The sequence below is a fragment of the Trichechus manatus genome, unplaced genomic scaffold, assembly GCF_000243295.1.
Source record: "Trichechus manatus latirostris isolate Lorelei unplaced genomic scaffold, TriManLat1.0 scaffold00021, whole genome shotgun sequence".
Classification (NCBI taxonomy): Eukaryota; Metazoa; Chordata; class Mammalia; order Sirenia; family Trichechidae; genus Trichechus; species Trichechus manatus.
The window spans coordinates 11,255,083-11,273,985 of record NW_004443957.1 but is presented as its reverse complement, the minus strand read 5'-3'; the positions used below and the strand labels follow the sequence as shown (position 1 = coordinate 11,273,985).

General features: G+C 38.1%; 1 protein-coding gene across 9 annotated transcripts in view; it reads right to left on the bottom strand.

Moving 5' to 3' along the window:
* The window catches only part of RABGAP1L (RAB GTPase activating protein 1 like), a 775,464-nt gene that overhangs the window by 221,253 nt on the left and 535,308 nt on the right, over nucleotides 1-18,903 (bottom strand). For all 9 annotated transcript variants that reach the window (XM_023728046.1, XM_023728049.1, XM_004372833.3 and 6 more), the window contains one exon: nucleotides 14,236-14,277. In XM_023728046.1, coding sequence (XP_023583814.1) covers nucleotides 14,236-14,277 — 42 coding nt within the window. The remainder of the gene's footprint in view (nucleotides 1-14,235; nucleotides 14,278-18,903) is intronic.

Genomic DNA, 18,903 nt, shown 5'->3' with positions numbered 1-18,903 from the left:
ATGGTTGCTATGAGTTAGAATCGACTCAACAGCAGTAAGTACGGAGCTAGCATCTTAAAAACTGTCTTAGTTATCTAGTGCTGTTATAACAGAAATATCACAACTGGGTAGCTTTAACAAACAGAAGCTTATTTTCTCACAGTTTAGAAGGGTAGAAGTCTGAATACAGGGTGCTAGCTCTGGGGAAGGCTTTCTCTCTCTCTGTTGGCTCTGGAGGAAGGTCCTTGTCTCTTTGAGCTTCTGCTCCTGGGTAATCTTCATGTGTCTTGGCATCCATCTTCTCTCATCTCTGCTTTTTTCCCTTGCTTGTTTAATCTCTTTTATGTCTCAAAAGAGACTGATTTAAGACACACCCTATACTAATCCTGTCTTATTAACATAACAAAGACGACCCATTCCGAAATGGGATTATAACCATAGGCATAGCAGTTAGGATATACAACATATATTTTGGGGGGACACAATTCCGTCTATAACATTCCACCCTTTGGTCCTCCAAAATTCATGTTCTTGCCACAGGCAAAACACATTCACCCCATCACATCATCCCAAAAGTTTTAAATAAACTCCAAGTCCAGAATCTCATCGTATGAATCATCTAAATTAAATATGGGTGAGACTTTAGGCTATTCCTTTCTGGGGCAAAATTCCTCTTCATCTGTGAAATCTAGACTACAAGTTATCTGTTTCCAAAGTACAATGGTGGAACAGGTACAAGCAAGCCATTTCCACTACAAATGGAAGAAACTGGAGGGAAAGCAGGGATAATGGGCACCAAGCTAGTCCAAAACCCAGTAGAAAAATTTACATTAACTCTCAAGGCTTGAAAATAATCTTCTCTTCTCTGAGACCATCTAGGCAATGGTCCTGCCAACCAGACTCTGGGTGTTGCCCATGCTCTCTGGATTCTGGGTGGAGACCCCTCGGCTCTGGGCTTCAGTCCTATCCTCCAGGACCACTGGGATGGCAACTCTGCTCCTTTGGATCTGGGTGGTCTCATTCTCCTAGTCCATCTGAGTGGTGACCCCACCATCTCGGGCCCCAACAAACCTCATTCTTCTGCCCCTTGGGTATGGCAGCTCCACCCCCTCAGCTTTGGGCAGTGGCTCCATCCCCCTGGCACTTGTGAGCAGTAGCCCCACACTCCAAAACGAGTTGGTGAAGAGCTGGCTCTTTTAAACCTACAAGGCCATAACTCCACCTTTTGAAACTGATGCAGCCCTACTTCCCGTGCGCCACCCAACAGTTCTGCGGATCTCTGAGCTGCTCCAGGGATAGTTCTTTGCTTTTCTTGGAGGACAACAGATGTAGCTCCTTTGGCCTGTTCCCTGCCTGTAAAATTCCAAGGCGCAGACAGCATTCTTTCCTTTGTTCTCTCAGTCCCCTTTAGTCTGAGCTGATGAGTTTTCTGCTGCAGTAGTTGGTTAGATCCATCAGTCACAGGCTCAGTCTCTTTAACAAAAGATAATGTAGCCACGTCCTCGGTGAAAATTCTATGACACGTGTCCTCAGTGTGTACAACAGAATTTTTCAAATCTTTAAGTTTTGTTTTCATTTTCAACAGTTCATTTTTAAGTCCATCTCTTTCCTTTTGCATTTTACTATAAGTGGCAAGAAGAAAACATGAGGCTCCTTTAAAAATCTTGCTTAGAAATCTCCTCAGCCAGATATCCCAGTTCATCACTTACAAGTTCTGCCTCTCACCAAACATTTGAACACAATTCAGACAAGTTCTTTGCTACTGCATAAAAAGCATAGCCCTTCCTCCATTGCCCAATCACATGTACATCATTTTCTTTTAAAGACTCACCAGAAGCATATTTAACGTACACTTTCTAGCAATAATTTGTTGCCAGCGCCATATGTATTTTCTAAGACAACAGAGACTTTCTCTATAGCTCTCTTCAGTTTCCTGTGATCCCTCATCAGAACTGCCTTTGATAACTATAATTCTACCAACCATCTCTTCAAGGCAATCTAGGCTTTTACTATTCCCAAACCAAACCTGTCACAGTAGAGATGATTGTGATGCATAGAGACCCTACAGGACAGAGTAGAACTGCCCCCACAGGGTTCCCAAGGAGTGGATGGTAGATTCAAACTGCCAGGGTTCCCAAGGAGTGGATGGTAGATTCAAACTGCCGACCTTTTGGTTAGTAGCTGAGCTTTTAACCACTGCACCACCAGGGCCCCCACAGATGAGGCTACTGAAAATACCATGGCTTGGGTCAGTCGCATCTTAGCCCTCAAGATGATATCTTTGCTTTTTAACATTTTAAAGAGGTCTTTTTGCAGCAGATTTGCCCAGTGCAATATATTTGATTTCTTGACTGTTGCTTCCATGGGCGTTGATTGTGGATCCAAGTAAAATGAAATCTTTGACAAATTCTATCCTTTCTCTGTTTATCATGATGTTGCTTATTGGTCCAGCTGTTAGGATTTTTGTTTTCTTTATGTTAAGGGGTAGTCCACACTGAAGGCTTTGATCTTCATCAGTAAGTGCTACAAATCCTCTTCACTTTCAGCATGCAAGGTTGTGTCATCTGCATAACGCAGGTTTGTCAGTCTTCCTCCAATCCTGATGCCACGTTTTTTTTCATATAATCCAACTTCTCAGATTATTTGCTCAGCACACAGATTGAATAAGTATGGCGAAAGGATACAGCCCTGATGCACACCTTTCCTGACTTTTAACCATGCAGTATCCCCTTGTTCTGTTTGAACAACTGCCTCTCGATCTATGTACAGGTCCTGCAGGAGCACAATTAAGTGTTCTGGAATTCCCATTCTTTGCAATGTTATCTATAAGTTGTTATGATCCACACAGCTGAATGCCTTTGCATAGTCAATAAAACACAGGTAAAGATCTTTCTGGTATTCTCTGCTTTCAGCCAAGATCTATCTGACATCAGCAATGATATCTCTCATTCCATATCCTCTTCTGAATGTAGCTTGAATTTGTGGCAGTTTCCTGTCGATGTACTGCTGCAACTATTTTTGAATTATCTCCAGCATGATTTTACTTACACACGATATTAATGACATTGTTCCATAATTTCCTTATTCCATTGGATCATCCTTCTTTGGAATGGGCACGTATACGGACCTCTTCTAGACAGCTGGCCAGGCAGCTATCTTCCAAATTTCTTGGCATAGACAAGTGAGCGCTTCCAGTGTTGCATTCATTTTTTGAAACATATGAACTGGTATTCCATCAATTCCTGAAGCCTTGTTTTTCACCAATGCCTTCAACGCAGCTTGGACTTCTTCCTTCAGTACCGTCGGTTCTTGATCATATGCTACCTCCTGAAATGGGTGAACATCAACTAATTCTTTTTGGTACAGTGACTCTGAATTCCTTAAATCTTCTTTTGATGATTCCTGTGTTGTTCAATTTTTTGCCAATAGAATCCTTCAATATTACAACTCGAGGCTTGAATTTTTTCTTCAGTTCCTTTAGCTTAAGAAATGTCAATTTACGCACCAACCACTAATGCCAAAAATGAAGAAATCAAAGTTTTTTTTACCAACTTCTGCAGCCTGAAATTGATTAAACATGCAATCAAGATGCATTGATAATTACTGGTGTTTGGGATGCAAAAGTTGGAAACAAAGAAGAAGGATCAGTAGGCAGAAAATAGGACCTTTGTACTGGAAATGATGCAGGAGATCGCATAATAGAATTTTGCAAGACCAATTCATTTGAAACACCTTTTTTTTAATAACATAAATGGCAGCTACACACCTGAACCTTGCCGAATGGAATACAGAGGAATCAAATTGACTACATCTGTGGAAAAAGACAATGGAAGAGCTCAATATCATCAGCCAGAACACGGCCAGGGATCAACTGCGGAACAGACCATCAATTGCTCATATGTAAGTTCAAGTTGAAGCTGAATAAATTTAAAATAAGTCTATGAGAGCCAAGTAGGACCTTAAGTATATTGCCACTTGAATTTAGAGACCATCTCAAAAATAGATTTCACCCACTGAACACTAATGACAGAAGACCAGACAAATTGTGGGATGATATCAAGGACATCATTCATGAAGAAACCAAAAGGTCACTGAAAAGGCAGAAAAAAAAAAAAAAAAAAGACCAAAACGTATGTTGGAAGAGGCACTGAAACTTGCTCTTGAAGTAGAGTAGCTAAAGTGAAAGGAAGAAATGATGACGTAAAGAGCTGAACAGAAGTATTCAAAGAATGGCTGGAGAAGCCCAAGTATTAAAATGAAATGTGTGAAGTCTTAGAGTTAGAAAACCAAAATAGAACAACATGTTTGGCATTTCTCAAACTGAAGGAGCCAAGACACAGAGGTTAGGATTTACAACACATATTTTGGGGGACACAAGTTAATGCATAACACTAACCTATCATCAAAACTGAAGATACACTAGAGAAAAGTTAAAAACAAACTAAACATTGAAACAACAAATGACGTTTGAAGGGGAAACCAACATAGAGTAACACCAAAATCACAGAATTCAAAGGGCTGAACAATTTTTTGCTTAAAGTGGTTAAAAGGTTGGCAGGTTCGAAACTACCAGCTGAAAAATGTGGCAGTCAGCTTCTGTACAGATTTACAGCCTTGGAAACTCGATGGCAGTTAAAAAAAACCGAACCTATTGCCTTCAAGTCAATTCTGACTCATAGCAACCCTATAGGACAGAGTAGAACTGCCCCACAGGGTTTCCAAGGAGTAGCTGGTGGATTCAAACTGCCCACCTGTTGGTCAGCAGCCAAACGCTTAACCACTGCGGATGGCAGTAGGTTCCCCACACCCCCGCACCATACCAAGGAGTAGTGTTTTACTGCCACCTACAGGGCAATAGGGATTCTTCACGGAAGTTAAAAACCAACTGCAAAAATCACTGCAAATCCAAAAGAATGTTTATGGGCTGCTTCATGGTTTTTTTTGTTTTAAGGTCTTTAGCCTTCTAATTTAGTAACCCGAATGAATGGTAATTGCAGAAACTACAGTCCTAACTTCAGTCCTTCCATCTGTCACTATCTTCAAGCACAGAAACCAGAACTTTCACCCTAAATTGGTGAGTTGAAGACTAGACACAACTGAAATCCATTTTCCAATCTCAAGGCGCTTTGCTCTTCACTTCTCATCGTTTAAGCCTGGATGGTATTCAAATATGGCCTTGCTGGGAGAGTGGCACATGAAGTGACCCTTTCCAATGCTAACAGAAAGGGAAAGGAGAAATTACACTTTAAAAGGTGAAAGAAGTGCTTATCTAACTAGCATAAACAATAACTGGTTTTTTACTCTCACTCAAATATTAAACAGGACCTATTATGGCTTTGGAAACCCCGGTGGTATAGTGGTTAACAGCTATGTCTGCTAACCAAAAGTCCTGCAGTTCAAATCTACCAGGTGCTCCTTGGAAAGTCTATGGGGGCAGTTCTACTCTGTCCTATAGGGTTGCTATGAGTAGGAATGGACTCAAGAGCAAGGGGTTTTTGTTTGTTTGTTTTTATTATGGATTTAGGAGTCCTGCAGTACAGTGGTTAAGTGCTTGGCTGCTAATCTAAAGGTCAGAGGTTCGAACCCACCAGCCGCTCTGCAGGATAAAGATGTGGCAGTCTGCTTTCTGTAGAGATTACCAAACTCATTGCTGTTGAGTCGATTCCAACTCATAGCAACCTTATAGGGCAGAGTAGAACTGCCCCACAAGGTTTCCAAGGAGTGGCTGGTAGATTCGAACTGCCAACCTTTTGGTTAGCAGCTGAGTTCTTAACCAGTACGCCACCAGACTTGGAAACTCTAATTGACTCGATGGCAGTGGGTTTTTTTTTTTTTTTAACGGATTTTTTTTTTTTTTTTGGTTCTCTGTTAAACATTTTTTCTCTATTCCTCTTCTGCCCATTTGAAGAGGTACTAACAGGAGCCCTGGTAGCACAACAGTTAAGTGCTTGGCTGCTAACTGAAAGGTTGGCAGTTCAAACTCACCCAGTGGCTCCATGGGAGAATAGACATGGCAATCTGCTCCCATTGAGATTACAGCCTAGAAAAACCTGTGGGGCAGTTCTACTCTATCGCATGGGGTCGCTATGAGTTGAAAACTGACTCAATAGCACCTAACAACAACAACAGGGGGTGAGTTATGTCTTATAAATTAAGTTTTATGATTTATGGTAACATGGATTAGCCAAAGTTATAGTCCACACCCCAAGGCAGGTGCCTCTTTTATCTCCCTTTTCAAGGAGCCTCCCCCATACTCTTCAGGAACCTACTAGTAATTCTCACGGGCCCTATTCAGCAGCTGCTCCCATTCCAAAAAAAAAAAAAGAAAAAAAGAGCACAGATATTGAGGAGTACTGAGACAAAAACAGACAAATTAGTAATCATTAATACCAAAAATGAGTCAGAACTGACTCCATGGCAATGGGTTTTGGTTAACACCAAAAGTAAAGAGTATCCATTTTCTAAGTTTAACTGTGAATACTTGCTCTAATTGTAGATGTGTTTTCTCTTCTTTCACTTACATTATTGTAAAATTTAATTTTTACTGTTAAAAACACAACTTACTAGATGCTTAGCTGTACAGTGAGATCACCTGGGGAAGTTTTAAAAAAAATACTGACATTGGTCAATATTCAGATGAAATTGGTCTGGAGTACAACTCGGGAAAATGGAAATTTTATAAAGCTCCCCAACTGATTCTAATAAACAGTCAAGGTCAAGAATCCCTGTTCTAAGCAACACATGAATGTTCCTAGGTTTTTGGTTCTGGAACAGCCTATATCAAAGTCCTGGGGGTGGGAGTGAGGTGGGAGGAGGTATTTAGGAATGTTCCTTTTAAACTATGAACCTAGATAATTCCTAGTACGTTAATGGGTAGTGCTCTTGGGACTTACAATATTGTGACGTAACTAAAATACACTGGGACAGTCTCTTTTTGTGGATTGGCGGGCAGATTATTTTCTGAGGGAGGAGGAGGGAAGTGAGAGGGAGCTATTTTGTTTGCTCATATGCATTAAGAGGACTGTTAGGTACTACTTTAAACAACCTAAGGAAAGAGACTATTTCTCAACTGATGTATCCCTATCACTAAGCACAATGCCTAACACATTATTTGTGTTCAATAATCATTTGCTGAATGAGTAAATGAATGACTGTTAGTATACAATGCATTTCATGGGTCCTAGGAAAGTTCTGGAACCCTGGCAGCGCAGTGATTAAGCATTCAGCTACTAACCTAAAGGTCAGCAGTTCAAATCTACCAGCCACCCTTTGGAAACCTATTGTCCTATAGGGTCGCTATGAGTCAGAAGGAAAGTTCTGAGTAGGAGATGGTAGAAGAGTTGGTGGATAAGAAGTGGAATATTACAAAATGATAAGGTTATTAAAGGTCAAGAAAGAAGAAAGACTTAAAAAGGAGTGGTGGCAGTTTTTTATTTTCTTCTTGTTGAGAATATATACAGCAGAACACACACCAGTTCAACAGTTTCTACATGTACCATTTAGTGACACTGATTACATTCTTCGAGTTGTGCAACCATTCTCACCCTCCTTCTCTGAGTTATTCCTCCCCTATTAAAATAAACTCACTGTCCCCTAAGGTTCCCATCTAATCTTTCAAGTTGCTGCTGTCACTTTGATCCCATATAGTTTTTTTTTTTTTAATTTTATTGTGCTTTAGGTGGAAGTTTACAGCTTAATTTCTCATTCAAAATTTATACACATATTGTTTTGTGATATTGGTTGCAATTGCCACTATGTGCTAGCATGTTCCCCCTTTCCACCCCAGGTTCCCTGTGTCCATTCATCCAGTTCCTGTCCTTTCCTGCCTTCTCAAGCTTGGTTGTTAACCAAAAGGTTGGCAGTTCAAATCGGCCAGTCACACTTTGGAAACCCTATGGGGCAGTTCTACTCTGTCCTATAGGGCCTCTATGAGTTGGTTTAGTTTGGGCTTTGGAAAATACTATTTCTCCTGTGGCATTCTGGACAGATTCCTAGAGGAAGATACACAGAAGCCAGGTCTGCAGTAGCAGGCTAGTGATATGAGGAAAGTCTGATCAAGGAAAAGAGGTGTTACATTTAAGTATTTAGATTCTACTTAAAATACAAATCAGAATCACACAAGCTGAACAGGAAAATAAAAAAATAATACAAATATATTTCCTATTTCTCGTATAGTGTGCAACCTTTTCTTTCTAAAAACTGAACATTAAAGTAAATGGATTAGGCAGAGACAAATCAATAACTGCCAAGAGAAATATTTCAAAATTAACCAAGTAGATTACATAAACCCGGATATACCCAGAACTTTTTTTAAAGCACATAAAAACCCTCTTTAAGGCCTTTACACTTACCTCTTTTGCACAGAAGGTTTAGTCCCCAGATTTTGACATAGAGGACTACTTTTCTTCATTCAATTTTTAGGTCACATAAAACCCTCAGGGCTCTTTTATTGACCATCCAATCCAAAGAAGGAAGTCCCCTCCTTCACACTGCATCAGTATAGTTCTCAGTCATAAACCTCAGCATTCTAAAATAATCACATTCATTTATTTGTTTACTTACTATCTCTTCTCTTCATTAGAATGCAAGCTCCATGAAAGCAAGGTCTTTCCCGATCACTCCCTTATCACTAATGCCTAGAGCAGTGCCTGGCACTTGTTAAGTCTCCATTATTTGTTACTGAAGAAGGCACTGCAGTAGTCTAGGTTAGAGTTTGGTAGCCTAGACCAACAAAATGAGGGTAAGAGGAAAGTGAGAAGATTCTAAAAAATTTCAAGAAATAAAATCCACAGGACTTGGTGATTGATTAGAAATGGGTGATTAAGAAAATAAGAGAGTCAGAGATAACTTCCGGGTTTCTGGTTTGAGGAGTTGGGTAGGTAGTAGCGCCCTTAATGAGATGGAGGTGACTGGAGAAGGAGTAGGTTTAGCAGAGCATATCAATTCAGTTTTGACTTTTTGATTTGATATGCCCGTGAAACATCCAAGCAGACATGTTAAGTACAAAGCCAAATACTGGGCCTGGGCTAAGGATAAAGATGAGAATGAACATTCATAGATGGAGATAGGGGAATGAACAGGATACCAAGGGAGAAAGCATCAAGGGAGTTGCTAGAGGCTAGAGCTCTGTAGAACTCCAGATTAATGGCTAGGGGGAAAAAAAGAAAGGAGTGAACAAAGAGAAGAATGAGAAGAAGCAGAGAGGAAAAGGTAAGACAGAAGCCAAGGGAAGGTGTTTCAAATAAAAAAAAAAAAGAAAGAAAGAAAGTGTTAGGCTGTTTTGAGAATTGTTGAGGGATCAAGCAAGATAAAAATCAAAAGATGTCCACTAGATTTAACAAGCTGTTAGCGACTCCAGCAAAAATGTTTCAATGGAGTAGTGGGGAAAATATTTGTAGTGGAGAAAGCTGAAAAGCCAAAAATACCAAAGATATACTTCAGAATTTTTATATAATATAGAAAGCTCCTCCCAAGGTAAGAGAAGGTCCATTTTTTCCTAAATTTAACCAGTTGATCCTTCTTAAAAATTTTTAGCTTCCTAAAAAAATCTAGATGTTCCCAAACAAAAGAACATAACATTGGACTCTTCAAAACTGTTAAAAGACTTTTGTTTCTTTACAATTAAACAAATTATTATAATATTTACTTTTTAAGCTGCTTTGTTTTACAACTTGTTCTCAATGTCCATAGACGTGAATAGTTTAGAAATTCTGCTTTTTCAAGGTTGTGGGGAAAATGCATTCTCATATTGCTGACAGAGAGCAATTTTGCAATATGTATCAAAATTTAAAATGTGATTACAGTTTGCCCTAGTAATTCTATTCCTAGAAATTTATCCAAGAGATATAATTGGTTAAGTAGGCAAAGATGGCACAGGTCCAGGCAGTGTTTCGTTCTGTTTTACATAGGGTTGCTATGGGTCGGAACCGACTCAATGGCACCAAACAACACAACAGGCAAAGATGTAAGTTTAAAGATGTTGGTTATGGTTTTGTTTAACAGGAAAGTCTGAAACAACTTAAACGTTCATAACTATAAAATTGGTTAAATAAATTGTGGTACTTAAAATGGCATACTAAACAGCCATTAAAAAGGCTAAGGAAGACCTATGCTTAATAGTAGCACCTGAGTTCATTGTATTGCACCAATCATATATGAACTCATTAAACCCTAACAACAATACTATGAGATAGGTGTTATTAATATCCCCATTTTAAAGATGAGGAAACTGTAATTTACTCAAGATAATTGGATAAATTGTTGGAGATGGGATTTGAACTCAAACAGTCTGACTCTAGAGTCATGCTTTTTGTCACTATACGTGTATACTGACATGGAAAAACATTCGTCATATATTATTAAATGAAAAAGAGCATTGTTCAACAGTATTTTTTGAAAGAAAATATATATTCATCCTTTTACACCATTCTTCTGTATTTCTCTCCTATCTCCCCATCTTCTTATCTGTCACTCTCAAAGCCACATTAAAAAATATACATAGTATGTACAGATGTATACATATGGATACATGTGTATGTACATATGTATGTATATGTGTATGCAATGCATGCCTACATATTAATAGACTAAAGAATGAGAGGGAGATTTAACACCAAATTTTTCATTCTGGTTATCTCTGGAGATAAGATTATAAGGGGGCTTTCTTTATCTCTGTAATATTTATACACACACATACATATACACTGACAAAATGAGCCTATAATTCTTGGAGGGGGAAGGAGAGAAAAATATTCTGTCATTTGTTTTTTCCCACAGTCAAAAAGCAAATAACCTACTCTGATCAAAAAATTTCTCTGTCCAACATGAAGATTGATCATCTCCAATCTACTATAATATACTGTGCTAGGACTAATGAATGTTTCATATAATAAATTAATTGGATTTTCAGAAACATATATAACCTACCTATTGGACATTGCAAACATCCTAAATGATCTGATGACGGCTGATTATGCTACCTATTACAGTGAATCATTCTTTAACCTCAATAGCTTTGTAGCTACCTGGTAGACTTTTTTCTAACTGAAAAGAGAGCAGGTCCCATTCAGAAAGTATCTTTAAACTATACCAAGTAACAGAGATGTACATCCCACATCTATGCTGTTTTAAAATAACTATAAATCCAGCTTTGTCATTAATACGCCAAAAGACTTTAGCAATCACATGACCTCTGGGGCCTTAGTTCCCTCAATTTCCAACTGGGAGAAAGAATTAGATGGCATGCTCTGGCTAACACAATTAAGATTCTCCAACATATAACACCTAGACACTTAATGTGTGCTAATGAGATAGATTACACTAGCACTTGGCACAGATTAAGTGTCCAAGAAATGTTAGTTCCTTTCCAGTTTCCCTCATTACAAGACCAAAACCCCAAACCCACTGCCATCGAGTCGATTCCAACTCACAGCGACCCTATACCATATGCTTCTAAAACAGGCATATCTGAAGTCCTTCTGCTGCTATACTGAAAATTAGCTAGTCTGAGTTCATAAGGAATTTGAACTATTCTTAAATTTGTTATTTTTATATAAACAAATTCCATACTCATTGTCATCAAGTTGATCGTGACTCATGGCGACCCCATGTGTACACATTCTTATATCTGGCATACTAGATTAGAAGCTAAAAGTTTGTCACTGTCATATGCATTTGGGGTATTCTTTTTTCAGGTGGGGCTAAGCAGATCAATAAACGTATACTCCAATTCAGCCCTATATATTCTATCTATATGGGACCAGCTCCATGATTCACACTAGGAAGGGTTATAAATATAGGCCAGTAGTGATGAGAAAAAGGAGCCCTGGTGGCACAGTGGTTATGTGCTCTGCTGCTAACCGAAAGGTTGGTGGTTCAAACCCACCAGCCACTCCACAGGAGAAAGATGTGGCAGTTTGCTTCCGTAAAGATTTACAACCTTGGAAACTCTACGGGGCAGTTCTCCTCTGTCCTATAGGGTCACTATGAGTCAGAATCAACTTAATGGCAGTGGGTTTGTTTTTTTCTAACTAGTCAAATGCTCCAAGATGATGTTTACAAGATGTCCATGAATTGCTAGAAAAGATACAAAAAGCCTTTCTGTCCAATGACCGTAGAATGTCCTCCGCAAAGGCCTGTTCTGGGTTAATATGGCCAAAAATAAATGAAAAGAATATAAACATGCCAATATGTCAATCAGAAAGATAATTAACCAGAAGAATAAAGTATTAGAAAGAAAGGCCTGGTGATCTACTTCTGAAAAAAAAAAAAAAATCAGCCATTGAAAACCCTATGGAGCTCAGCTCTACTGTGACATATGAGGTCGCCATGAGTTGGAATCAACTTGACAGCAACTAGTTTTACTGGTTTGGATAGAGTATTAAGCTGACACATACTACAGTACAGGCTGGATAACCGGAGGGGCTGTCTGGATTACTCAAAAGGCAGACTCAGCAAAGTATGTGCTAGGGCAGCAGGAAAGAATGAGAAAGACATTTGGGAAAGACGTAATATCTGACAAAAAAAAAAACAAACTTTAAATATGAGAAGAAAACCAGTACTTTGTTGGACTTCCTTACAGTTTATGGTTTAGTATTGTTTTTAGTCTGCAAGTCTGATTTACATAATACTTGCACTGCTTAGGCATTCTAAAAGTCTTATTCCAGCCCTGCTCAGAAGGCAATTTAGAAAGACTTTGGTTTTGATTTGCTTTATGACAAGGAAAAAAAAATTAGAAGTAGACATCCATGACTTCATTGAAAGATATAAGCAAATATGTTTGTTATTTTATTAAAACTACTGCATTTTTATGCAAATAATGTGCACCTTCTACGTTTGTTTGCCAACTGTGCTCTCCTCCATGAGGTATTTTCATAAGTGCCACTATGGTAATTTTTTTACATGTTGCTGTAAAAAAAATTAGCATAGTGTGCTTACGAAAACACCTTGCATGGGGGAGGACACAGTTGACAAATGTAGAAGGCGTGCGTTATTTGTGTAAAAATCCGGTATTTTAAATATTTTCCTAACTTCAAAAATAACTTTGACATAAGAATTGTTCATTTGTAAACACAAAAAATTAAGGAACAATGTAAAGTGCATTTTATGCACTTCACAAGAAGCAAATGTTTAGCAGAACAAGAGATGAGGAGCAGTAACCCACTTCTTGAGTTGCGTAGTCCATACTATTTTACGGCTTTGTTTTGAATCAAGACATGTTGATGATTAAGTGCCAAGGCTTTCCTGAGATACTAATTCATTATCTTTTGAGGGATTAGGAAGAATGATGGGGGAATCGAGAAACACATTCTGAGTTACCTTGGACATAACAATAGTAATAATAATAATGACAGCTAACATTTATTGGGTAATAAAACTTTCTAGACTCTACGTTAAGTACTTTTATGTATCATCTTATTTAATTCTTACAATTCCATAAATTCGTTTCTATTATGATCTCAAAACTCAGGCTGTGAGTACTTATTTTGCCCAAGGTCATATACTAGGGCTGAAATTAGAACCAAAACTGAGTCCAGTGTCTGCAATTTTAACCACCATGTCGCACTGAGAAAAGGGTGAGCCTGCATCTTTTTATAAACAAAGCAATTATCACCTTCAATAACAGAATGTCATCTTTGACTGAAGGGCAAAAACCGGCTGAGTTATTTTCCCTAACTCTGCAGCAAATGTCTTGCTGTTATCACAGTGTTAAAGCTGCATTGATATGTTGATATAAAATCCAACAAGGTAATTATAATTGAATTCTAAAGTGTCTTATAAATTTTCAGCTATCAGGGAAAGAACTGCAAATTGAAATGTGGCACTTCCTTTTTTAGTCAGTATATTAGAGAAGCTTTTTAATAATTCAATTATATGTTTAGGTGCCTCCAGGGATGTTATTATGGTAAGAAGTATTTTAAGAAACAAGCTGGCATTATTTAGACAGAAAATAGGCTTTAACTTTTTCCCTTATAACATCCAACTCGTATAAATGAAAGCATCTTTAAATGTTACCAAAGGGGTGCTATAATAGCAAGATTAAATGAATTATAAGAAAAACTAACAAACAAATCCCAAATAAACAACAAAGTATGAGATGGAGTAGGGAGAAAAGGATTTCAAGTTTCTCAGAGAAGTCTTTTTTTGTGTTCAGGAATCTGGAGGCCAAATGAGTCAAAGCCTGTAAATTGAATTGTTTCAGTCCCAAGGTAAGAGAGGTAAGGTAGTTTGGTAGCTTCAAGATAAAGACAGACTTACCTTTAGGAGAGCCAAGGCTACATGAAAGATTATGTTCAAACCCTGAAATAGAAAAGGAAAGCAAAAATCAATACTGCTACATCTATCACTGTTTTATTAAGTACTTTCCCAAGACTTCCATACATCTTTAACAAAATCCCTAATGGCTTTCATATACAACAATAATTAAACCATAAGCTTTTTAAAAAAAGAGGTATTTTTCTTCTGTGAGAGGTTTATTTAAAATTTCTGGTGCTCTTTATTTAATGTTCCCCTAAAATTACTATTTTTACAATAAATTATTTTCTTTCAATCCATTTCTGGATTATTTCCACAAGTCGAAGACATGTTGTCAGGGGGGATTAGTCCTTGGAGAAGGACATCATGCTTGGTAAAGTACAGGGTCAGTGAAAAACAGGAAGACTCTCAATGAGGCTGCAACAATGGGCTCAAGCATAACAACGATCATGAAGATGGCGCAGGACCAGGCAGTGTTTCATTCTGTTATACATAGGGTCGCTGTGAGTCGGAACCAACTCAACGGCACCTAACAACAAAGGCTTGTAAAAGTTAAGATTCTTGCTTAAGGTGGCAGGGTGATGTAGAAATATAAAACTATTAATAAAGGAAATTTCTAAGTCCTAGTACAACATCTAGGTGATGAGGTTAAATTGCCAGAGGCAGACAAAACTAAACAAAACAAACAAAAACAGTGCTGCTGGTAAGTAGGACAGATTGTATAAGGGGAGCTGTAGGCATCACACTGGATTCCCACTACTGTTATTGCTTTTTGTTTGTTTCTTTAGGTGCTTGCTTTCAAGTAGTATTTGTACAACTAGAGACGGTAATTAGGGGCTGTATGCCAATCTTTCTCTTCCTTTTCTTTCTTTCCCTCTCCCCTCCCTCTTTCTTGGAAACCCTGGTGGCGTAGTGGTGAAGAGTTTAGCTGCTAACCAAAAGGTCGTCAGTTTGAATCCACCAGGCGCTCCTTGGAAACCATATGGGGGCAGTTCTACTCTGCCCTATAGGGAAAAAGATTGTCAGATCCTAATACAAAATTTCTACTGACCAGAGCAATTATTTCTTTAGAAATAAATTAAGCTGCTTCTTGAGAAACCATATTGGAGCTGAATTTTGAATGCTGGATTTAGCTCAATGACTCCGAAGAGACGTTGAGATACTAAACTCAAGAGATGGGGAATGTTCAAGTTAACAGAATCAGAAACAGGGTTGCTACAGAATGTGCTGTTTCCTTGTCCTCCAAGTCATCATAGATGAGAAGAAAGATCTTTCAAGTATGAGTTGACATCTCCTGTAAGTCCAAGGTCTATTCGATGTGCCTTCTTTCATCCTGGTCACAAATATAATCTATCTGCTTTATGGACCAAATGTACTATGTAAAGAACTTTTAATAATACATGCTTCCTCTGTCTCCAAAATCAGAAGTGATGATTATGACTAGATAACTCAGAAAGCATTCCTGTTATAATATACTAACGTAACTTTTCATATTCAGCTACCAAAAATATGACATAATGAGGGAAGGGTGAATCATAAGCAAAAATATTTGGTTAGAGGTTTTGGTTCTACTCAACTGATTGTTTAAGAATCTAAAAGCTGTAGGAAATAACTGTAGTCAGACCAGAAGGCAAAAAACAGATTGACATAGTTCATCACTACAGCGAACAATGATCCTAGACTAGTTTTTTGTTTAATTGTTGTAAAAAAATATATAACACAACATTTGTCAATTCAACATTGATCCTAGACTAGTTCTAGTCACAATTTACCATTAGGAAAACAAAAAGAAGACTATGTAGACCAAAAGACTTGGATTATAATTAAGTAAAATTAGCAAAATCTAAATTTGAGTCCTCACTCACTAGCTGCTGCCCACTGCTGCAAAACTTGCAGGTCAAGAGAAAAAAGATCAGCTGCCCCCCCCGCCTCCCCCCCACCCCCCTGTCTATCCCCATTCTACCTGTTAGGCTTCACTTCTAGGCAGTAGTGAATTCTCACAACATTAGTGCCTATCAACTTGCCATTGGCACTAAATCCACCATGTCTCCACGGTTCTTGTTTTTCCCAGTCACTGCTCAAAATGTAAGCCTTTCTTCTCTCTTGTTCTCTAATCCTCATAATGCTCTGGGTCCTTTCTCCTAACCCAGTTTTTCTCTCCTCTCCCTCCCAGATCGTTTCACTGTACTCTTTGGAACCTCTACTTCATGTTCAACCAGCTCTGCTATATTCTAAACCTCCCTGCCAAACATCCCTCCTACTTCCTTGCTTTCACAGGAATAATGAAATCTCATTGATTCTCATAACAACCTGTACTATGATCCCCATTTTTCAAAATACAAAAGTGACCCGCCCAAGGTTATATATGGAACGTATTTTGTAGCAGGCTAGAAACAACCTCCCCCCACCGCCCGCCCAAGCCTCATGATGTCTAATCTAATGAGATTTTCACTACACAGTGCTAGAGTAATGTACATAGTAAGTGTTGTTGTTGTTATGTGACACTGAGTCAATTCTGACTCATAGTGACCCCATGAGATAGAGCAGACCTGCCTCACAGGGTATTCTTGGCTGGAATCTTTATGGGAAGCAGATCACCAGGTCTTTCCACTGCAGAGCCGTTGGATGGGTTCAAACTTCCAAATCTTTCAGTTAGCAGTCAAGTGCTTAACCATTGTGCCACTAGGGCTCCTTATACACTAAGCAGTACGTGCTTATTTGATGACCAAATAATTCAGTTATACTAGCTACCCCAAATTTTCTGGGGTTGATTCTTTTCCTTATGACAGAAGGCCAACTACACCAATCTACAGAATCATTATCAAATTAAGAACATTTTTTCTTCAATTATCACAAACTATTGGACAACTGAGCTATGAAAAACACAAACAAGAATTTAGAAATTAAAAAAAAAATTTTTGTTTTCCAAATAGCCAAAATAGTGCTCATAAACACCATGAGAAACATTTATTCAAATTTTTATTTTATATATACTTCTAATTAGTTTTGTGATATGATTTTATAGTTTATAAATACTGAAAATAGCAAACTACAAGACAAAGTATGTATTAGATGTGGTTAGGTACATATGACCTGTGTAGAGTTGTCAGAATTAAAATACTAGATTTGACAGAAGTAGAAGATATATAGCAAAACCTCCAAAAGCTGGGACCCATGTAAGGCAGAAACCTGTCAGAGAAGGAAAACTCAAATATTTTCCACTAATGTAGAGTGACAGAAACGTGGTAAGACTGTACCCTGTCAAACATGGAAAACTTGGGGGACCAGGAAAAACAAGGCAGTCCCATCGAGTTGTGGCTCTCACAGGTATCACTGTATTTAAAAAAAAAAAAACTATAAAATGCATATATACTATCGACTGCCAAAAGAACGAATAAATCTGTCTTGAAAGAAGTACAGCCAGAATGCTCCTTAGAAGCCAGGATGGCGAGACTTCGTCTCATGTACTTTGGACATGTTATCAAGAGGATCAGTCCCTGAAGAAGGACATCATGCTTGGTAAAGTTGGAAGGTCAGCAAAAAAGAGGAAGACCCTCAATGAGATGGACTGGCACAGTGGCTGCAACAATGGGCTCAAGCATAACAAGGATCGTGAGGATGGTGCAGAACTGGGCAGTGCTTCGATTTGTTGTACATAGGGTCGCTATGACTCAATGGCACCTAACAACAACAATAACAAAATGCATAGCTATCTGGTCCCATTTAGTGAAGGAGTCAATAACCCTTCAATAGTTAACCTTCATAATGATAACACAGCAGCATTAACAAATATTTACATTATTTTCAAAATACCGTATTTTAATAAGGGAGCAGTGTGTGGTTTAAATTAAAAAACATTTTTTTTAAAACTTGGACCTAAAAGAGGTAACTTTCAGTTACTAGAAAAATTATATATGTGAACTCTTTAAACAAGTTCAGAATAATAAGGTATCACTGCACCTGCTTATAAAAAGGTCTAGATATCATCCTTAAAAATTAAGAAAAATAAAAACTTCATAAGCCTTAAGCTAAAATAGGATACAGTGGCCAGACTATGCAAACAAATAAGACGCTTTCAGATCTCTGAGTTGTTGGAAATCAGGAAAAACTTGCTATTCTACCAAGTTCTTTATTTCAGTACAAAATGTATCTTAATTTCCTAAGAAGAGAGAAGAGGCAACCTCAGTTGGATATTTTTAAATATCTATTTTTTCTTTTAAATAAGAGTTGTTCTCATTTAGAAATATAATTAGAGGTGTGATTAAATTATGGGAAACTTCCACAGGTCAGCCTTTGGTCAGTTTAAAAGAAGATCACTAGAAATAGGTTGGTTTTAAGATGATAGTGTCAATGCAAGCATTGGTCTTCATCACAGCCTGCTAGCCAACAAAAGAGAATGACTCTTCACTCTTCTAAGCCAACATTAATTAATCTCTCATTGATACTTTATTTTCCACCTACTCTTCCATAATTCAACCTCTGCTTAAATGAACTGTAATATATATTTTTGAAATACACTTCTAAAAGGAAAAACTGCCTCTTATGTTTAGGAATGGAAACCCTGGTGGCATAGTAGTTAAGTGCTATGGCTGCTAACCAAAAGGTCAGCAGTTCAAATCCACCAGGCACTCCTTGGAAACCCTATGGGGCAGTTCTACTCTGTCCTATAGG